Source organism: Halictus rubicundus, chromosome 11 (genome assembly GCF_050948215.1).
Source record: "Halictus rubicundus isolate RS-2024b chromosome 11, iyHalRubi1_principal, whole genome shotgun sequence".
Taxonomy (NCBI): Eukaryota; Metazoa; Arthropoda; class Insecta; order Hymenoptera; family Halictidae; genus Halictus; species Halictus rubicundus.
Window position 1 is genome coordinate 7,165,685 of NC_135159.1, and position 24,542 is coordinate 7,190,226.

At 33.5% G+C, this 24,542-nt stretch overlaps 1 protein-coding gene across 2 annotated transcripts in view; it reads right to left on the reverse strand.

The window, feature by feature from the left end:
* Positions 1–17,606: 17,606 nt before the first annotated feature.
* Positions 17,607–24,542, reverse strand: part of Machr-b (muscarinic acetylcholine receptor) — a 66,930-nt gene continuing 59,994 nt past the window's right edge. For both annotated transcript variants that reach the window (XM_076796081.1, XM_076796082.1), the window contains exons 3-5: positions 22,835–23,037; positions 21,818–22,012; positions 17,607–20,952 (exon numbers count right to left, since the gene is read on the reverse strand). In XM_076796081.1, coding sequence (XP_076652196.1) covers positions 18,812–20,952; positions 21,818–22,012; positions 22,835–23,037 — 2,539 coding nt within the window. In that variant the 3' untranslated portion in view covers positions 17,607–18,811. The remainder of the gene's footprint in view (positions 20,953–21,817; positions 22,013–22,834; positions 23,038–24,542) is intronic.

Here is a 24,542-nt window from a genome sequence, read left to right on the forward strand (position 1 = left end):
TCTTTTAATACTCCCATTGGCTAAACTTTACTTCAGGAGACCAGAAAATTTTAACTTTTTTCCTGCAATCTTGTAAATTTTGTCGACAAAGTGCCGAAAATCCAAATTTCAATTCTAGGAGATCAGTAGTTCAAAAGTTATGCGCGTTTAAAGTCGGGCGATTTTAAGCGTTTCCGACAGGTAAGGGCGCCGCCATATTGGTATGTACTCAAACATCGTCCAATGAGTGAATCCGCGAGGAGGTTGGTCATGGTTAGGTTCGTAGGGCGCGGGGGTGCGGAGAGCTGCTACTACTTAGGCAACGCGCGACGCTGAGTACATACCAATATGGCGGCGCCCTTATCTGTCAAAGTTCGCTTAAAATCGCTCAACTTTAAACACGCATAATTTTTGAACTACTGACCTCCTATGATTACAACTTGGATTTTCGGTATTTTCTCGCCAAAATCTACAGGTATACAGAAGAAAAGAGTTACAAATTTCTGGTTTCCTGAGGTAAAGTTTAACCCTTGCATTTACTGTTTACTCTAATATACATATTGCTATAATATCTTCGTTAGTTCTAAATTCATATTACGTAGTATATTTGAATAGTTTATCTTTCTAATTTAGTTTTACATGTACATTGCAAGGTTAGCTTGAATATTTTATCATGATATTATAATATAGTCTTTTCGAAAGTAAATTTTATCGTAACATATTAATTTTACATATGCAAAGGAAAGTTTACCTCAATCGTTTGTGTTAGTGTCTTACGATTAGTTCTACATTAACGAAGTGGAGTTTACTTTAATATTATACTTATAAACTTAACAACTTGTAAGGAAGTAAAGTCTTCAAACCCCATTGTCGAGCAAAACGAATTTCTAGAAAGGGAAGTGCAAGAACGCGAAACTTGTCAGCCATTGTAGAAACGTCTTCCCCCCCCCCCCCCATAAGAGCGAAACGCAAGCTACAAATAAGCAAGAAGTATAGTACATCTAGACCAGTACAAAAAGAAAAAAGGGAGAGAACTAATTTCGAAATGTGAGATTAATAATATTCAATGCGATCGTTGAAAGTGGTCATAATCCATACAACCTCTATGTCTATATAATATTTTTAATATAAAACTATCGAATCTGTAAATGTCGATTATACCAAAGTAGAATGATCTATTGCTATACAAAATGTAGAAGAGTCTCTAGTAAAACCCGAAGGTGTGCGATCTATTCTGAAAATTTACAAAAAAGGAAAAATATTAGGTTACGTGAAAAATTCGTTCACGTCTTTTTTCATTCCCTTTTTTTTTGCACATGAAAGTGCATTAAAAATTAAGAGATTAATATTCTGCTATTCTACTGTCAAATATCCTAAACATGTTTATTTTAATTTGTAAATAGGTTTATAAAAACGTTATGAAAATGTGAAGATCAAAATTGTGTACACTTTGATTTAAAAATGAGATTAGGTATCATAAAAATAAATATTCTTCAAGTTAATTAATCTTCTGATCAGTATTTCGACTAAAAACTTCCGATCTTCAAGTATCACGTTTAAATTACTGAAATATTTTTAAAATAATTACTGAAATAATTTATGCTAAAATTTCTTCGATTTGAACGAATTTATTGTATAACCTAATCATTTTTTGAACGATCGGTTCTAAAACTATGTCTAATAACGAAGCTAAGCACAAATTATTTTAAATACTGCGTGGAAGATAATATTACGACCACTTTCTTATTTATGCACCATTTGTCCCGCGACACTGTTCAACACATATGTATTGAAATTTTTAACTTCGAGTAAACCTTCCTGATAGATTTTCATGAACTCAATGCAAATATGTAATTTTTATTGCATTCGCATACGTGGTTTAATAGTCGTAGTATTTTGTGGATTGGGCCTAGAATATCCTTTGGCTATCTCAAAATAACCTCCATTTTAATATATCCATTACTGAAAAATTCGTGGATATTACTGAAATATGAGGAAAAGCATCAGAGCACGCATAACTTTTGAACCAGTGAATTCCTCGCCTTAAAACTTCGATTTTTGGCATTTTCTCGTCAAGATGTACAGGATTATAAAGCAAACAGTTAAAAAATTTTGGTTTGCCAAGGTGAAGTTTAACCCGAGAGTATTTAAGACCCGTAGAAATCGGTTTTTGTACTCATAATGCAACGGAAAACTATATCTCCTTATTCATAAGAATCCACAGAGTGCTATTATGTACGATACAATTATGTAACTATTATTCTTAAAGCCCAAAACATTTCCAAAGTTAAACATTTCATCATACGATAGTATATTAGAAACGTTTACTCAAAGTTACAAATTTGAAAAAAACGTTAAGTATGTTGTCCAGTCGATGCAAAAATTTGCAATTGTAGTTTCGATTGAATTTTTGGGGACAAACGGTGCATCCTATAAATATCTTGCGAATAGTGCATTTATTTTCTAGCGAAGAAGATATTTTTGACTTTTCTCAGAATGAATCTGCCATGTTAGTGATAAACTGATTCAGATATTGTTTAAGCTACTTTTAGTGACGTTTAGTGCACCCCTTCCGATGGGTAGTCAATGCGAGAACGCGCCCGCGTGAGATCTCTAATGTCTTGGAGATGTTCCCTTTCTAAATCGTAGATCATTGTAAATTATAGATCAGAAGTTCGGATTCCCGCTCTGTAAAAACGACGAAACGGAAAATGAAGAGAATTGACGTCCACGTAGCTTTCGATTTTGATTTGTAATCGATGGTGAAACGATTTTGAACGATCCACACATTCAGGAGGATGCGACCATAATCGATATTATGGTTTAACACTGCCAAAATTAGGGAAACGCCCTGCTCGTTGAATTATTATACACGATCATTTTGCATTGATTATCATACTGTAAAACTGTAGAACGTTCGAATAGACAGTGTGAATAGCATGATTTCTCGAATACGAAAAATTAATTTTTAGATAAACGATTTCATAGTTTAAAACAATGACCTATGACATATAATTAACTACGTGCAGTACAATTTTTTAAATTCCTGAATTAAAAAAAGGAAAATGTTCACAAAGAATTAAGCTCTCAAAATCAAGAATTTAAAAATCGATTTTCTGAAGTTTCAACATTGCTGTGTTCCTTTAAATGCACAATAGTTCAACAAAATTCGAAAACTGATATAAATTACAAAATGAAATTCTTTTATTCTGAAATAAAATTAGTATAATCATCTGCAGCTACATAAGTAGCCTGAATGTGTCCAAGTGCGTCGTTCATCGTCGAAAATCGAAAAAACATGCATAGTTTGCGCGGTCCTCGAATTTCCGGGGGATTTCGAAGTGAATTGTAAACCGATATTTTTGAATGATTTTTTCTCTCCTCGATCTTTTTTATTTGCACCTGTTCCGTTCCGCAAAAATACAGTTTTCCGAGTTTTTATTCTAGAAAATACGATATACGGATACTGACGTTATGGATCATCAGTTTTTATATATATATTTATGATACTTATTTGATTATGAGATTTATAATACTTTATCGTAGTTCTAAGGTTACGTAACTGTCAAATGTGATTCTCGTCACGCTGGAACACAATGTCGTAATTTAATGTTCTCGTGAGAGTATTTTTTCGAGAATTTCAAATGCGAGTATTAGATAACAGATTAACAGCTCGAACGTGTGTTTGCAGTACAGTTATCCACGAAAGTCTATATTCACCTAAAAATATTAAATATTTTAAAAAAAGAACCCCGGAGGATTACTCACATTTCATACACATTGGGAAAGTAATAAGGTTCTTCGACATTTTGTATCTAAATATGAAAAATAAGAAAGTTTCTTAAATCAATTTATTGATATGGAAAAATTATTAAATTTTTTATGATATTAATTCTATAGTATACTATACTATTTGTGATACTATACATTCAGGAAATTCAAAGATTTATTGCAATAACAAATTTGTTCACTAAACTAAATTTGACATTTAAATTAACTAATCATTTACTACTGCAACTAGTAAATTGTAATAAAAAATTTAATAATAATTTGAATTCATTTATACAATTCTGTAAATCATAATAATACTGTTTTCGATTTATTTATATCGAAATATGTAAACAAATACAAAACTTTCTTTGTTTCTCTGTTTGAAATATTCAAAATTTTACGGGGAATAGACTTCTGTCGCTGACTGTATCTGTCATTTGCAACCAATTGCGTTTTAATATCTAATCATTATGCTTTTATATTAATGTATAGGTAAACGTGAATTATATCACGTTGTTCTATAAAATGTTTATTTTTATAGTGAATTGTAATTGCAGTCTTATAACAATAAATATGCAGAAATTGTTTTGCAAGCTTCAATTACAATTTGCTGAAATTTCTTTCTTTTTTAGTCTCGAGGGTGTTGTACAATCATTGTAAATGTTGTACAATTAAATAGAGTAAAAATTTAACTATTTTTATTTCACTGAAAAAAATTAAAAGAAAGATACAAACTATTTTGTCAATATGACTTTTATTGAACAACATAACGAGATTCTTCAAGATTCAATGAACAAACATAAGCTCTGCTTGTATTCGAGAGTTTGTATTCAAATTTTATCGGTATTTTTTAAAATTTATTTAGGATTCTTCGTTGCGTATATATTTAGTATGTATGCATGTGTCAAGTTGTTGTGTTAATATTTTACTAACAATGTATAATTACCAATATCTTGTTAACGAACAAAAAATAATTATAATAATCGAGGAACATTGTGTTTTTTGTAAGTATTTATTATAAATTAATGGATCTTAAAATGAATTGGCCAATTATTATGATCGATTACGTTCGAGCAATCGGCGTAATAGTATACTATACTTAAAAGATGCTTTGTCATTGTTAAATATTAGGTTCTTGCACATGAAATGGCGATTTTTCAATAAAAATTTATTGAATAAATATTGAATCTCATAACTTTAGAAGCATGACTTGAAATTTGGAGGTGTTGACCGATAATATAATAAATTATACGGAAATTGGTACAATTGAAAATTTGAATTTAATTAATACATTCAGATACAGATGAAATAAATCTTTATAATCCAATAGAAATGTTCACTTTACATTGCAATAATTAATTTAGATATCTGTACATTTATGTAAATAGAAAAACTTGATTTCTATTTGAATAAATATTTTAGCAATTTTCATATTTATATAAATATAAAAACAGACTATATCTAAATCAATATTTTAGTAACTATGATATTTATATAAATATAAAAACAGATTATATCTAAATCAATATTTTAGTAACTCTTACATCTATATAAATATAAGAATATTTTATTCTTAAATACATACGTTAATAACCTTTATATCAATAATAACATGTAACACTTTATTATGTATCAGACTGTATTGCCTGTTACAAGGACATTCATTGACAACGCAGACTACGTTCACGGAATCATTCTAACTTTGTATTCTTTTCAGTTAAATATATACATGGTGTCCCATTTAATTCGAGTATCCCAAATTTCTCGCTTATTTTGTATCCAAAGAAAAATGTCATATGGTGAAAATATTTGAGTCGTGTGGGCAAAAGTACAATCTGATATATTTTCTTTCATAAAGAATAAGGGGGAGACTTAGGATTCTCATGTTAGGCGAGACACTCTATATTAGTGGGATTACCTTAATATCAAATTATGATATAATATGATACATCATACTATAGTATTGTATAACTCAACATTCCAAATATACTCCATGGTATGTATACAGCCCCTACATCATTGTTATATATTATAACTTTAACATATTCAATATAAATTTAAATTTAATATTAAATTTAGTTTAGCCTCATCATTACTTGGATGCAATAACTTAGTTTCTTTGTTTCTTGCACATCTTACTTTCCCTGATTCAGCCATTAATCCGTTTATAATTATATTCATGTTCTCATTGTCTTCCTTCTACCAATTTCACCTTCTACCGCACTATTCCCCATGCTTCCCCATACTGAAAAACGCCATTTTTAGTGCAACAATCTAATAAATTCAAATTACATTAATATTTGATATTATGTCTCGGCTTCTAACGTGTGCAGCTCATTGTACTGTACCGCGTAATTCGAATTTGACAATGTAATAGTATGATGATTAGTGATGATTGGATCGTTATTTTCTTTCTCTTTTTCGTACTTGTATGCAATGTCATACACACCCAGGGAGTACCTTTTTCATAAAGAGATGTTTTATAAATGTTTTATTATATCCTATGTTGTTTCATTATATTTTTAGTGCATCAATGAGTAATTTACTTTTTCACGTACTCCTCGAAATGTAACATTTGTTATTTATTCGTTTCGAACGTTATACTTGTATTTTTACCAGACAAAGTAGCCACTTCTGGAAAAATTACTCAAGTATCATTAATTTTTCAGTCATAGTTTCATATCTTTTAATATTATATGTTTATTTAGCCACGCTACTGCATTGTCATTTATAAGAAAGTCGTTAGATTGATCATAGATTCGCTAAACAATTACTAATTTCATGAATTAAAATTTATTTTTTAAATTCACAACATGCGGCAAAATTTGTAGACTACTGTATAAATGTAAAAAAAAGGGCAGTGTTTTCGAATTTACTATTGTATTGAACTGTTTAACTGAAATTACATTTCAATTGAAATATTTTTACATATAACAAATGTACAGTTTTTCCTGGAGAAAATATCGAATTACTCATTGATGTGCATAGATACGTATATTTTTATTTGATCTTGTTTTTATTTTTAAGATGATATTATTCCTGCTGTCATACACTGTTAATTCTATCATTCTGTAGGTCAGTCACGATCGAAAGTTACCTCGTATGTAATTGGATTCAGACGGCAAATGTATTAATGTTATATACGACTTGTACGAAACATTATTCAAATTCTGTCTATACTAAGCTATATTGCGATTAGTCGCTTAATAATTGCCGTGGGAATGCTCATGGATCTAGTCTCATGGTCGATTTTTTACCCATGAAACAAAACGAAGAATTAAAATAATGTTTACAACATTTATAGTATTTCAAATATTACAATACTTAAAGACAGTAATATTTAAAATAGTTACATTAAAAATTATATTTCAATATTATAAAATTGGAAATATTACAATACTCACTATATATAAATATTTCAAATTTAACAAATTCATAAAAAGGTAGGAAAATTAAGCAAACACTTTATTTTGAAAAATACTTACAAATTATTTTGTATCTTACTTTTCTTATGACAATTTGCGTGTTACATTACTGTAATTTATATTTTGAATTAAGATAAGTAATGAGTCGAATAAATTAATTACATTCAAATAAACAATAATTTGAATTAATTAATCATATTTAAATAAATAAAGGGAAAATTAATTGCAAAGGAATTAGTAGAACGTTGTATAATTTAGAAAAGAATATGTGTGTTTTCGTCAAAACACATTTCATTGATAGTTACAGTAACGTTCAACTGATTATGATAATATTAAAAATGGATGATAAATGCTTTAAATGGGATCCATGAGTCTCCACGGAAAATTGTAAGGATGTGTGGGTGTGCCCTCGTTTAAAAGCAACTCGAGATTGTAAATCTTCGCGAAACTCATAGCTGTATATTCACCATAATTCTATTAATATTTACCACAGTGTCGATGCTAACTCGACTCGCCGGAATATCTCAGAAATGACAGCAAACATTAATAAAAGTTTTTACACAAGTTGTTTGACATGAAGAGGGGACTAATGTGGTACAAGTATTTTTTTATAGCTGAAGTATTTCAAGGTCAAGTCAGTACTTTTGAATGGAACGCTATATTTTTTTATTCATAAAATGTAAGCGCATTTTGCGAGAAATTTAATATTTCATTTCAGAGAAAGCTCACCTTTGATCACGATGTCCCTCTTCATGTCGAACAACTTTTGTACAAATTTTTTTTTCCAATATTTTCCGTCCCATCTGAAATGTTTCAGCGAGTCGAGTTAGTACGAACGTACTCTATGTGTATATGTATGTATATGTATACACTGCCGGTCAAAACTATGAGACCAGGATCGAAAATGAACAAAAGTAGGTCGCATTATTCCATAATAATTAAACTGCCGGTGATTATGCATTTATTAAAAGCATTAATAACGTTTATATTTTTTAGTCAAAATAAGGAATTTTTTCAATTCTTTACGCTCTCTGATTCTCGCAAAGTAGAAATTTTCACAAATTCAAAATGTACAGAAACTAAAGTTTTGGAATGAAAAACCATGTAAAACAAACATGTACATACACAATTTTAATGAATTTTGAGTGTTACTAGTGTCCTTTTCTGTACTCCATAAATGCGTAACAATTCACAGTCTGATTATTGTACAATAACTGTACCGATGGAATTTCATTGATTTGATTGGAGGAACGACATCTTCCTTCTTCGTTAATGGCGACCTGGTCCCACAGGCGTAGCTTGAAGCGCGAGATAGGGACGCGAAGATCTTCGGGAAACAAGAATACCTGCGAAACCGACCAATCGAGTGGTAATGATGTTTATGCGAAACGAATGGAATACCGTAAGAAAAAAAAGTGAACGATGTTCAAGATTCTAGTTAGAAATTCAAAATTTATTTACAATATATTTTGAGAACTACTAAGCTAGAAATGTCTGAACGCGTAGATAGAGGACAATATTAACGATCGTGTCATACTTTACTCTAATTGAAAGTAATGAAATATACAAGTACACACGCCAGAGAACACAACATACACGTACACCACTTTATGTGAATTAGTGCATATTTTTAATAAATGGATCATGAAAGGGAGCCCCCACCGGTCATTGTGTAATCATTATGTGAATCCTAGCCCTTCCATACTGATCATGAAATTTTAAATGATACAAGGAAAGCACTGAATGGTACAAGAATTTTTTGCCCGATAGTTATTCTTAGAGCAAGGTTAGGTTCGCTCTTTATGCGACCGACCTGCCCTCTACGCAGAGTCTGCCCTGGTTTTGCCTTCGATTTGCCCTCGAATTCCGCCTGCAAACGTTGCACTCAAATTGCCACCCATCTGTGCCGACATAGGCTCCCCATTTGTCGACAAGTTTTGATCGGCAGATTCATAACAAATACGGGCCAAATTCTGCTCCGAGTCTTGGCACCAAAATGACCGCCTTCTGCTCGCAAAGTACGTTGCAAATAAACTGGGATAATATTGCAATTTAATCATATACATCGTAGTAATTAACTAACTTGAAGTATATAGAAAACATTACTTGAATATTCGTCATTTATTATCAATTTTAAATAATGAAAGTTTAAAGAAATATAGTTTAATTCGTTGTTTTTTTACGTCTGTTTAAATTTCGACTAAGAACCCAACTCTAAAGAAATGATACAGTATAGATAGGACTGTTTATAGTGATGGGAAAAATGTTTATAACAATCGGACAATGAGAACAAATGTTTACAAGATCACATTATTTCATTTTTATTGTAGGTGTTTACGCATATACTCGAATATGCTTCAATATCTAGGTACATTATCGTTTACGTCTAATTTACATATGCGCATCGCAGCTACATGTGCAATGCATTATAAAAAAAAAATGGTCGCTATAATCATGATAATGATGTCTATGTCACTGCACCTAAGTCTACGCCATTTACATTGCTACAGTTCAATCCGCCAGTATCGAGCTAAATATTTTTCATTATGCCAGCAATCAAGCCTACAAATCTCAAAATACATCTCGATTTCAAATTATTTGAACAAAATTCTTTCTTTTCAATTTCAAATTATTTCAGTGAAATATATACGTAAGTCTTTCCGATTGACAATAACTTGAAAATGTAAAATTAACAACACACTTATATCTTATCAATTGTAATAATTTCTATAATTTCTAAACATTTTGTTATTCAAATTAATCTTGCATTTTCAAAACACTTTTGCATTAATGCTTAATTAATTTGCATTGCCATACACAATTCAGCAATAACATTTCTTCAGCATCGCAAACAATCATTATTAATGGCATGGGTCGCCATGTTACTGCACGCAGTGTAGACACATTGAACGTCGCACGATACAGCGGTGCGACAGTAACAATTTTGCAACGCTATTACAGTCTACCATAAATGTGTCAATGATTTAGCTTATTATACAACATATATGCACACAATTTATTACAACATTGGCTTCTGCTAATACGACGTTTTCCTACAACAAGGTCGTCGAATGCTGCACTCCTCGATCTCGCAGTTTGACAGTTAGGCATCGCTATCACGCTTGATGACAGCTTAAATGACAATCTGCTTTCTTAGCCAAATTTACAATGATTATCATACTTTGACATCTCACAGAAAACTTTGCGATATGTGTAACCTGTTTCTAAATCAGTCCGCAAGTTGTTTATCTACAAATTGTTGATATACTGTTGACATAATTGTCAATATACATGGGGAGGTCCCATCTAACTTGAGCACCTTCAAGATCTCGCTTGTTATTGATAATAAAAAATGTTATAGGAAAAAGGAAATAGTCTCTTTCATTCGAAGAGACAAACATAGCAAGCAAAAAAAAAAGCGAAAATTCAAGCTCATCGATATATTTTCAAGCGAAACCGTACATTTTTGTTTTGTTATTTTTTTTAATTTTTGTACAGTCTTATTTGCAAAATCATCGATGATTTTAAAATCTATTCTGTGATTCTGTGATTGTCTTGTATTATCAATAATAAGTGAGATTTTCGAAAAAATACCTGACATAAATTTATAGTCATAATAGATGTCCACCAAACTCCTATATTACATGTATGAAATAATATTTTCTTAAATCATTAAATAGTTATATTTACTATTAAATTTTACTAAACATTGTTTACTGTTCCGGAGTGGGCTGGACAGCTATTATGACCATGAGTTAATTTCAGTTTCTTTTTCGAAAAACAGGTTAGAAGCGATTTTTTAGGAAAAGACAGTTTGAAATTGTTTTCAGAAAGCATTCTTTGAAAAAATTAGGCCTTCCTTGTTCGGAAACAATTTTGCCATTCGCCCAAACATTTTCTTCTGCTAATTTTTACATATTTGCCAACGATTTCAAAATAAGAGAATAAACTTAAAATCAATTTTACATAAAATATTTTGTTTACAACAGAACTATTATAACTCAGAATTTCTTAAATTTACAACAAAGAAAATTATCTAATAATCTTTGAAAAATCTCTGCGAAGTTTCTGTAGCTTAGGAAACGCATAAACAACCTTTCCTCAGTCGGTAGAACAGAAAACTAGTATATCGATACATTTAGAAATTCAATTTTCTTCCTACAATATTTATAGAATTTTTTCCAACAAAAATGATAATATTTTGTTTTCATGCAGATAGACCCTAACTCTTACGATTGACACCAGTAATTCGCTAAATACAGCAACCGTTCACTATTTTCAGCTTTGATACTGTACACGTATATTCTAACAGTAGATACATACATACATGTATATATGTGTATATTATATGTTATATTTGATATTGCGTTCGTGATAAAATTATATTATTCGGTTATTTTATTGGAGGGTTGCCGGAATTCAGATTGTCGAGCGAGAGCACGCATATTGACTAGAACTTTGACCGCAACAGAACGATTTTTTAAGTAAAAGAACTTTTCAAGTACGATACATTGGGTCTTTGTTTATTATAGAAACTTTGAGGAAAAATAGAGATTTTAATCACTTTGATACATTGCGAGTAGACTGCGGATTAACTAAGTAACATATGATATTATTAACATTAACATTAGCATATTTAATTGGCTATTCAATCTTTAATATTAAATGTGCATATCAAATACGCACGTCAATATGAACTTTGCATATTAAATATACACTTCGAATATTAATTCGCATATTAAATATGCACTCGGATATTAAATCTGCATATTAAATATGCAATTCGATATTAAATCTGCATATTAAATATGCAATCCGATATTAAATCTGCATATTGGATATGCATTTCAATCTTCAATATTAGATATGATTATCAAATATGCACTCCAATTTTCAATATTAAGTATGATCATTGAATATGGACTTCAACTTTGCATCTAAATACGCACTTTAATATTAAGTTTACATATTGAATAATCATTCCGGTGGTAAATTTGAATATTAAATATGCATTTCAACGTTAAATATTGCATATTAGATATACATTTCAACGTTGAAATTCTATGTGAAATGTGCACTTCAATATTAAATTTGCATATTAAATGTGCACATCACTATTAAATTTGCATATTTAACACTAAATTTCAATATTCAATTTCACCCTCTATATGTTCGTATTTGACATAAAAGCATAAAAATCCGCAGTCTAGTTATGTATGGGATATATTTGCAATCGACAGTGGAGGAAATATAATCTCTTTTGTTAAAAACATTTTTGAACTGCTGCATAAATTTTCATTCCGATGAAATAAATGATAGTCTGAAAGAACAGCAATTTTATTGGAACGTAACATTAAATTTAATATAATGATTCAGTAATATTATTCACATATAATTATTATTATCATGGCAATAGTAAATAGAAAATTTCAGAAAAAGAAGTAGTTTTCAGAAAATTTCACAGTCTACTAACAAATAATTGTTTGTAAAATTCCAAAAAGTTTATGATAAAAAATTTGGATTGAGAATAAATTCAGATGATGATTATCAATATCAACAAGCGTACGAATAAAATCACTGTCAATTGCAAACAAAGTTTGTTTACAGTCGACCTTTTCTCGAGGCGTTTTTATAAAGTCGTCCTAAAATTCGTCGCACATACAATACATTGAATTGTTCATGAGGATAAATGTCCATGTGTATATGTCATACAAAAAAATGTATATAAAATAGAGTATCTGACGCAAATGATATCGGAGATACTATTGGTGCACGTATCGTTTAACACTAAAATCACCACAGCCTTTCCAATGGCTGATTTAACAATTTTTATTTCACAATTCTCGAAACTATAGGGAAACACCCATTGAAAATGATCGAAAAAACTTATTCATATAAGTGCATATTACAATAAAACAAAATAAAATATTACATACATAATGAATTCAATATTGCCATTTTTATAACATGATACATAGGATAAATTTTGTTAACATGAATCATCCGAAGTTCGTGGGACACACTGTATATGTGTCAAATAATAGGGTAACCATTTTGTTCGAATATTCCAAGAAAATTGTTTACAATGATGTTATTTCTCCGTACATTGTTCGGATTATTCATCATTTAGAGTTCAACTGTTGTTTGCATATTCTTTTTATTTCTCTAATCACAAATTCTATTCGACGTGTTCTAGTAAAAAAGGAAAAAATTATGTTGTTTTTTTAAATTCAATAAGATTTTTAAATTGCACCGAATATTATAGAAACAACAGATTTTAGATGTACATAACGTTAGATGTTAGGCGACCAATACGTATTTGACAATTTTCCCTCGATTACGCAAATAGTAGAGTTAATTGTGAAATTGGCTTAGGAATTGTTGCACGAATGATGCACGTGGATGCAGTATCGCACAAATGAGCGCAATACTCTTTGTGGCGAATCAAGAATCGATTTGCCGCATAACTCTCGTGCTTCTTTTTTTTATCGAGGTCGAGTTGCATATCTGGAGCGGGTTGCGTCTTCTTTTTGTCGAAAACAGGCAAAGTGCTGAAAGAAAAGTTGAATTCCATCATGTGTTCTAACTTCCCATCTCATTTCTCTCGAAAATGCAAGGACGCAACAGTCAAACGCAGTTGCATATTCTTTCTTGTTAGAATCTGATTTTCGAGACACAAAACATACATGAAAATCCATTTGAACATTGTTCCAACATTTTTCATCCAGTGAAAGGCATAATTCACACAAAGCGTAGAAATAGTGAACCAGTTCTGTTGTTTAAATTCCAACGAAATAGACGTAGGGTAACGGACCCAATTAATGTGCCTATATTAATTATACTCATTTTTGAAGCATAATGAATATTAAAAAATATATATTAACTCATTTTAATGGAAAAAAATTTAATATTCTTTATGCTTTAAAAATAACTATAAATAATATAGGCACAGTAATTGGGTCCCTTACCCTATTATTTTATAGTTATTCATTTTTGACAAACTGGTTACACAAAAATATCATAAAATTAATTGCAAAATATTTACTCTGAGCATGATACTTAATTTCTTCTTTTACAAGATTACTTTATAAAATTAAATAGTTCTGTAAAACTGTAACGTTGAATACCAAACTTCTGTTGACTACATGTGAAACAACGTTGACTATTTGTAATACACTTCTCTTGCAAATTACTTTGACGATTTCCATTTTGCATAAAGATCTGCAGTCTAATTATTAATAAAGAGTATCCTCAAATTCCAAACTTCTCATTTTCTCGTCAAAATTAATTTCCTATACATTATAGATTTCAGTAATATTATTTAAACAAATAAGTGAAATCAACTGGCAAATAGTTTGCTAATAATCCCCCCAAAAATATATAAATAATTATTGATGAAAAATATATGAAAATAAACTTGAGGAGGGGGCTGTTTTCATATATTCCGTATAAAGAATGAGCAATAAAATAATATTCGTATAGAAATTGTCTCTCACATGAGACGCATCCTCTCACACGTTTACTGCATCGATCAATCGAGGTTGAAAGGAAGAAAGCTCGAACCACGTGACAATATTAAATCTTCTTTCCATTTCCAAGCACAAAGGACAGTAACCCGCTTCAATTACGTAACTTCCGTCACATACGTATTGTTTTGAGGTAGAATGAATGAAATCCATCGAAGGGACACGTCAACGATTGGGAAATGGCGAGCACTTGGCGAAATCTTCGTTTTAATTACTGAACATTTTTTTTTTGCGATTCGTACCGAATGTCTTATAGCTCGTTGTGGTTCCCCTTGTTTGCCTTTAATTGCTCTGCTTCATTGGTAGGCATTAATGAAGAACGACGATAATTTCGGTAAAGAAGCACGGAGTGCCGGATACTTACCTCCCCCATAATCAATCGTCTGATTATCAGCTAGATCCCATACATAAGTGTGTTTGTGTATATCACTGGCAAAATGTATTTGATCAAACCAGTCAAGCGATCGTCATTATAATTATTCATATACAGTCACATACATGATTCATTCAATTCATTTAAAAATCAATATATGTATATATACATATATGTATATAATTTAAAATGCATTTTAAAATATATTTCAAACTTAATTATATATTATATAAGTATATATTCTAAAATGTATTTTAGAATAGTTTAAAATAAAGGATACTTTTTAACAACCGCTAAGATATATTTTAATATCGATATGTATATTTTCGAATACAGTTTCAAATCAATATGTGAAATTTCCTATAAAATGTAAAATAAAATGTGATATTTAAATTTATGAAATCAATATACATGTACATATTTTCAAACACACTTCAAAATCATAAGAATTTTGTTGTAATTCACGATCCACGTGCGAGTACTATGAACAATACAGCAGAAGCTAATGCTAGTGTCAATTATTATACATCGTGTGATACACATTTGTACACGGTGGATGAAGAGTGATCGTTAATTAATAAGACCTAAGATTCACGGCGGCCTTATAGTAAAGATAACGAAACGAGTAGGATGACTATCGCCATTGGCAGTGAAATTTTAAAAATATACAATTGACTCCGGGAAAAAGAATATATAATTCAATAGTGAATTTCAGACCCGGAACACACCTGACTGCGACCAAATCACATAAAAAGCAAACTAAAATTTCATCTTTTTATCCCTTAAATACACATGCCATACGACCATGCGACTATTTCTATTATAGGAAACATAAAACAAATACGAAATTTTCAAAACCATTTTTCTGATTTTTATATCTATTTTCCTTTTAATAAATCAATTTAATTTTTAGAATTTTATTTATTTCCAAAAAATGTAACGTTTAGAAATTAATTCTATTTTTAGAAAATCCAACGTTTAGAAATTAATTTTATTTCTAGAGAATCCAACGTTTAGAAATTAATTTTATTTTTAGAAAAAGCATGCGCAAAAGCATTTAAATACATTTAAAACTCATTTTAAACTCACAGCCTGCATCAAATATTTGTTACAAAATTAAATTTTATGATTAACATTCAAACTTTATTTAAACTTCAAGTAATCTAAGTAAAAGAAATTTGCGAGCACACCGATTGCAGCATAATTTGTAAAAGTAATTCTGAAGAAGGACTACTCTGTCCTGATTTCCCGATATAAATTTTAACGAATTGATAAACAATATTAAGAAATATTTTGAAACAGAAAACTAAATTTGTATTCCTTTTGCAGGGACAGAATTGCATATATCTAAAATCAATATCTCGTAAATCACAGCTTGAAAAAAGATTTTTGGAAAAGGTTCGTTTATTGATCAGCGATTGTATCGAAAGCTCAATTAGCAGTATTAAGGCTTACTCTCATTAAAAATATCGTCGCGACGCCATTTCGCGATCGGAGTCAGTGTTTTCAAAAATATATGTTTAAAAAGCATGCTCAGTCAAGATGGCATTGTTTAAACATTATAAAATTGTTTAAAATGTACGAAAATGCAATACTTTCTTACGAAAGAAATATTATAATAACCAGTGTTTCATATGTACACGCAAGTAAAGTTAAGAAAAATGCAATGAACCTTCTCTGCAGCGACAATGACATTGTAGTAGTGATTCACGAAGTTAAAAGTTTGGATTTGTCACAGGAAAATTGAAAATTTTCAAAAACCAAGTATTGTAGAGGGAAACAGTTTGTAGATTCGTGTTCAGCATATGAAAATTTACAAGAGTTACATATTGATTACTTTAACTTAAGCAAAACGGTAAAACTTGTCTACACTGTTTAACAACAATTTATCATTTTTAAATCCAATTTCAATTACAGAATTCCATAATATTGTAGACTGAAAGACGATTTTTACAATATAAATGTTTAAAATTTATTTTCTGGAGGACCTAACTTTTTTTTTTAAAGGTAAATTTTCCATAAAAATCCCTCATTTGCAACTGCACCGTCATTGCCACTGCATTTTATACAAGTTATGAAAAATTAAAGAAACGTTCGTGCACTTCTTTTACGCGTTGCTGTAATTGACTTGTGCTGGATGCAACAACTCTTTCAGGAGCCATTTTCCATTTTAAACACCCAAAAATGTAGGTCATTTTTCGGAATTCATTGCAGAAAAACTAAACAACATAACGCTAAGAACTGTTTCGAATGTATTCGAGCATGATTCAACATTGTACACGAGTTTCTGTTGCTTTTCAAAAGAAACAAATTTCTCATATTCGAAACGCCATAACTTCCTATAGAATTTTGACGTGCGTTTAAACATCAAATTTTTAAAAACACGGCTAATTTGCCACAAAAATGTTTATAAGAAAAATGAGTTGAAAAAGTATAGTTGCCCATGAACAATCTAATACAAACATTCTTTTTTTGTTTGCTCATTTTGGACCTTTTTCTCATGAGATTATGGCACTTTGGAAAAGGAAAACTTTTTTTGTCAACGGGTCAGTCAACGTGTGCAACAAAAATTTGTGTACAACATTGAACTACGTCCAGAAACATTTCAAAAACTCGTTGAAAATCACCTATTTTCCAGATGATTTTTCAAATCGATTGAAATTAGGACACACCCGGTATATAGGGAGTAAGATTTGCATATAGACACCGTAAAAGAGTCAACGAAGGATCTTTAACTTTAGTAATCCCCGCGCTTCCGGTTGTTTGCGATGACGAAAAGGCAGTAACGAAATGAAGTTGCAATCCTGGAATGAGAATCTTCATCTCTGCTATTCGTTATTGACGCAGTGTCAACCGAAATGTCAGAGAAACACGAAGGAGTGGAGACCGTGTGTGCACAGCATAATGAATTGGATGTAATGCCACGAGCTCAGACCGGTCCACAATTTTTCATCGGTTCCATAAACCTTGGAATTGATCCAATTTACACAGTGCATCCAAATAGCAGCCAACCCGAATCTCTACCAGTGTCACGATCCTCGTTGCACCGATTGATCTAGTCGGTATGAACACTATGAACCCCTCTCCATCTCCTACATCAGTTTTACCCATTACAATCACGTCCATTTATTTCCATTATAGTTCATTTTATTTCTGAATACGTAGTCTGTATTTTTTTACGTGTTTGATTTTTCACAACCAGGATTCTCAAAGTAAAGACAGAGCTGATGCTCTGGTATTGACTAGGTACTAGGTTCCTTTCAAACAATTTTTGCGTGTGCTTGAATGGGGAAAATTAGGCCAAAAATGATGTTTCGATTTAACCCCATAACTATGCTACCAATCAAGATACATTAACTTATTTCTCAGTTATCAACAAACCGTGTTGACTCTGTCCCTCTCCCCCACCCCTCTCCGGTGAAGCTCCCCGAGCCCCGTCACGTGAAGTCTGGTCTCCCTTACCCCTAAATCTATTCGCTTATCCGGCGCGGTGCGTGCTTCCCCGCACCGGTAGCAAATACCCATACATATGTATACATTATATACACCGTTGAATGCGATCTAAAATTCTATGAACGCGTCCTATCCTCTATATACACAAAGCGCACAATACTATGTATCGCGTCGTTTCACTACTTTTATTGTCCAGTTTCACCATCAACATGGCACAATGCATGAATTTCAAAATGATCTATGGAAGACCTTCTCCGTCCCCGGGTGTCTTCCCATCATCCCCTTTACGTCATGTGAAAGTCCCCTTTCAGTATCCTGGTAAAGGTTTTCTTGAACTGCTGATTAGCCAATGCGTAGCAAAAGGGATTCATTGGGCTGTTGGCGTAGCAGAGAAAGTACGAGAACATGAAGAGATGTCCGTTGGTGCATGGTGGATCGGAACAGAAGCCCTCTACCAGCGCCATAATGTGATAAGGCGTCCAACAGACGACGAAAGCTCCTAAGATAAACGAAATGGTCCTGAATGCCTTTCCAGCTCTATTCTCGGTCCTGGACTTCTGTCTGCCCATCATGGGATCCCTCCTCTGTGTCTTGCTCTTCAACCTCTTACCAAAAGTCTTGACGAAGTCTCTCCTGGAGCTACCGTCTCTGCTCTCCCTCTTCCTGTGCTTTTTGGTGTCCTCGTTCCCAGTCGTTCCAGAGATGGTGGGCACCATGCTGCCGCTAGAAGACGAGTTCTGAGGATTGCCAGCCTTGCTAGCCTCAGAGAACTGACTCATCACCATGCTGAAGGACTCCGGAGCGCTGACAACCGTCGTCACAGGCTGTTGTTTAGCGTCCTGCACCTTCACGCTGACCTCCGTCTGCACTTTGCTCACCGGAGAGGTCTGCGACGCCACGTTCGTCTTCTGCGTGATGAAGACTCTAGGAGGATGGGTTTGGCTAGAAGCGTTGGACATAGGTGGCTGATTGTTTTTGCTCTGCGTGCCGATAGATTGCGCTTGCGTCGCCCTGATCAGCGCCGTCTGCAACAGCTTGGTGTTCGGCACGATTGCCACGTTGCCAAGTATCGGTGAAGATGGCGCCGTGGACAGCGGATGCGCCAGGCTGCAGGAGAAGGAAGACGGCGGGCTCTCGCAGGAGGGGCTCGGTAAGATCACCGAGCTTTCGTCCATGAACCTCAGATCGGCGCTATCGAGTCCGGTAAGGATATCGTATGTCCTCTGAGTTACCACTAGAGATTTAGGTCTACCGGATGACGATGAGTTCAGAGGACTCTCCGAGATTGGCGGACTGCTCTGGAACTGCGTAGGCGGGGGAATGATATTTTGTTGGCTACCGCTGATGGATCTGGCAGGCTGCGTGGGTGGCGAGGTTTCGGCAGAGGTTATGGCCTGTTTGCTAGCTACTTCTTCGTTCGAGTTCAATGACTGTTCTGGTGTTAGGGTGTGGCTACTGGACTTGTCGGGGTTGTCGGTGTCCAGGAGGCTGGTCTCCTGAATCCTGGGCAGTGCTTGCGCCCTCTGCATGTCGCAGGTGGGACTGGTAGGTAGTGTCTTCGCTGAGACGATGCCGTTCAGACAGCTGTTGGCGACGAAGACCTGCAACGCACCTGATTGCGCCACCAGGTCCGCTACCGATGAGCGTTTCCTGATGTGCGTTTGGTGCTGAGACTGGCCGCAAGTGCTCTCGTCGTCGGAGTCCACCATGGGGCTGCTGGAGGGCTCGGACCTCTCAGTCTCAGCGGGCAACGTGCTTGTTTGCTTGCCTGCGGAATCGCTGAGACCCGTGGAGGTCTTTGAGGACGTCTTCTGGCCTGATCCCTCACCCTCGGCGCCATCTTCCGCCGCGGTGCACACTTTCTGCTTGTCTTGGCTCAACAGTGTGCTTTGGGTCTTCGACATACCTATGCTGGCCGCCATGCCAGACATAGCGCCAGCGCTCTGCGCCACCACGAACTGCATTTGCCGTTGTTTGATCTCGCTTTTTTTCTGCATGTCGTAGGCTGTCTTGAAGATGCAGCCGTAAAGTATGAAGAGCACCACCAGCGTCGTCCAGTAATAGCCTATGATCAAAGCGGTGTTGAATACGGGTTCCTTTAAAAATTGCACAGCACACTGGCCAGGGCTCAGGTCCCTGCGGCCCGTGAAGTGCTCCCAGCCGAAGATGCTGATGAAGAATAGCAACGCCGGGATGATCCAGGTGATCGAGACCATCCAAATCACTCGGTTTTTCGTCCGCCAGCTGCGGTAGCGAGCTGCGATTCTTACCGAACAAAACCGGTCAATCGTGATTAGGAGAACCGTATACTGAGAGACCAGGCAAACCGTGTAGTCGACGGACAGCCAGAGGTCGCACAGCAGCGAGCCCAGGTTCCAGTAGCCCATGAGGACGTACACTGTGTAGAACGGCATGGAGACTGTACCTGTGCAACAGGAGAGTATTGAGTTGTTTTGTTTCGCATTTGAGGTTAGGATATACAGATATTTTATTGAGTCGAAACTCTGGGGAGTTTGGGGAAGTGATTTGGTATAGGTACAATGTCATTATCGGGCTGGATATTGTGGATACAGGTTCGTGACTATGTGGGGAGAAACTTTGTTGACTACCCTACTATGTAGATGTAACTAGAATTAATTAGGTTAATGTAGGGTAGAAATGTATAGGCAAAGGTGTAGTTTCTTGACACTTGGTTGGCAAGCTTGTTATAGTTTCTTTATAGATGCATAGTTGGTAAGCCTCAATAATGGATTTAAGACGTGATTGGGGATAACTAGGCTAATTTAGGGAAAAATCTCTAAATTGAAAATGTCTAGTTACAGTTAGAGTTAGTTCTGGTTATTTTATAGACGCATGGTAATTAATTCTAGATTTAAGACAATGGCAAGAGTAGATAGAACTACGACTTAAGGTTTTTAACCTAAATGAACTCGATTATCTAGTTTCATGGAGTGTCAAGAGTCGACATTAATCATCAGTGTGGAATTGTAGGTACTTATTGAAAATTAAGAATGAGAAATGATAAAACTGTAATCATTGATAAAGCAGGAAAAGTTTATAAACAAGCATATGTAAAGTACTGAATTATTTCTAACATAAATCTACTAATTTGTTCCTTAAAAATTTTATTTTACTCTTACCATGCTGCGGAAATGTTTCCAATTAACTTTTAAAGTAATAAGAACAGTCCTGTGCTTATTACATTTTTGTGATCAGTAATTTTCTATTTCAGATAACGATAAAAAAAATTATGAAGTTATAATAATCGATAAATTTGCGAAAAATCTCACCAATAAGCACATCGGTGGCTGCTAATGATGCAATGAAGTAGTTGCTGGGTTGCCTGATAGTCCTATCTACGATAAACGCCAGAAGAACGAGAATGTTACCGCCGACAGTTAACAGTATACATAGTGCGAGGCAGACAGCAATCAGTATCGTTTGCCAGAGTTCGAAGGGTGGTTCAACAGGTATGAAAGTTTCCGCTGTTGAATACACAGATATCTTGTCAGTAAATCGTCATGAAAACGTTGCCTCGTTTTCAACATTTTCTTTTTTCACGTGCCACTAAGAACATCGATTTTCTTTTAACATTAACGTCGTTCGATTTTATATTTTATAGTATTTCTTTTATAGTAAACGTGTTAATATTTTTTAATTCTTGTTGGAAAATATAATATGAAGAAATTGAAGTAATGAAACGATTATTCAACAATTAAAACAGTTAAAATAATAAACAGAAAATTTTATTATTTGCATTGATATCGTACTCGTTTTTGCAATAGTCTAGAAATTTTCTTGGGAACAATTGATTCCAAAGGAGCACTAGAAACATATAAATATTGTACGCTTCGTAAAAATTGAATAACAAGTGAAGTTATAGAAATTTTAAAGAATGTCAAAAAGTGGTGAAATTTTGAGTAGCTCAGAAACCTAAAATATTGATAAGGTGTTATTCCTTAGGTATAAAGATTAGAATAAATATCGGCTTTTGGCTGAAAAATGAAGTTTCAATTTGTACATCTCATGCATTTTCAATTTTTCTCTCTGTGCGTTTTCTATTTCATCTGCCATTTTCTTGTACATCTTTTTCATAATTTTACCGACAAAAATAATGGGTTTACACTTTCTTAGAACCTAAAGAATAACACCGTTTAGGTGTCTGAGTCTAACGAAAATTTGGCCATTTTTTAACATTGTTTAATCTTTGTCTAAATGAAGACGAATACTTTTTGAATCCATAGTACATATGTGCATAGCTTTTAGTATTCGACGATGCTATTCAAGGGGGAATTCAACAGAATTACCGGTCGATAAAGCTGTTGTGGTGCCAGCTATCGAGCAACAGTTGGTATTATTTGTCGGGAACAGGTCTGACAGAACTTCCACATATTCACCACTGCTCCAGCGCGGATCATCCGGGTCTGGCCATGTTCCATTAAACTGGGTGCATTCCGTCAAAACCTGGTTGGACATGCGACAAAGACGTTCTCGTTCTCTCTCCCGTTTCCTGCAAACATAACAATTCACACCATTTTTCACTTGCACTCTTCCGCTTGAACAAACGATACATACTAACTTTTCATTATTCAACCATTCAGTTTTCCTAAAGACGAGATTTCTCCTTACTCAAATGAGAATTGAATTCTCCAATTTATTACGATATTTTCACTTGATTGTTGAAAGAACTGCTATTTCGACGATTCAATGCATTTCGTTGACCACACTAAATGTGAGAATTCGAAAATACTTTTTATCATCTAACTCCATTCTTTTCGATTAAAAAAAAAATTTTGTTTCATTTAACTCCAGAGGTCCTAAGGGAAATTTGGGAAAAATGGGAATCCATGTTAAAAATTCTCAAAGAATTATTTATTGTCTCATGCATGTTAAAATTTTCATACGCAGACAATATTAATAATAAATATAACTGGGTTTAGTTAGGAAATGCCAATACGCTGTGCGGTACAATGTTGCCTGTGATGCTGAATCACGGCCATATCGAACGTCGTGTACCTCCTCCAGAGAACAATGTAAGCGTTTCACCATCGCTCACTAATAGCAATAAAATGTTTGTTACAGTTCATAATACTGCCATGGAAACATTATAAATCGATTGCAAATGGTTTACTGATGAAAACTACTAGGAAAGTTATAAGTTAGACGGTGTCAGTATTGAAGTATGACAACGAACTTTATTTGCGGCTTTCGACGATGCATTCACTCCAAACTGCCTCGATGATTGCTATTAATTCCGAAGCCTGGTCTACTCCTACACCTTGTCTGTGCTTGTTCAGAGAAGACCTTAATTTACTGGACGTTACCATGTGCGATAACACGGCTACCTACGTAAGTATAAACATTTATATTGTATTTTAACACAGTCGTTTTATGTGAGAATCAACAATGAATAAATAAAGACAGTGTAATAAAGTTTTCCCGAACGTCCCATTTGTCATTTAGTTATACTACTGAATTTCGTGCCACCTCTTTTAATATCATATTCGCCTAATAGAAAATTCAATTTTTCGAAAATCATTCGACCGCCTGGCTTGTCGTTGATTTGTACTACTTGATTCCGAAAATTTTCGACCGTCTGACCTTTCGTTGACTTAAATTACTGAAATCCGTGCCACCTCCTTCGATATTATATTCTCCTAATACAAAGTTCAATTTTTCGAAAAATTACGAAAAATAATTCGACCGTCTGATTTTTCGTTGACTCAAATTACTGAAATTCGTGCCACCTCTTTCGATATCATATTCTCCTAATAAAAAAGTTCAGTTTTCGGAATTTTCTAAAATTTACGCAATTTTCGGACGGCTACTAGGAGAACATGATAGTAAATAGGTGGCGTAAAATTTCGTACCAGTGTGAGGAAAGAAGAAACACATTAAGTGTTGTAACTAATATTCTTCATTTTTCACCAAATAAATTACAATGTTAACCATGTGCATATACAAAATAGAACGAAAATGTAGTGGTATTGTGCAGATGATTGTAGCTGGTACCAT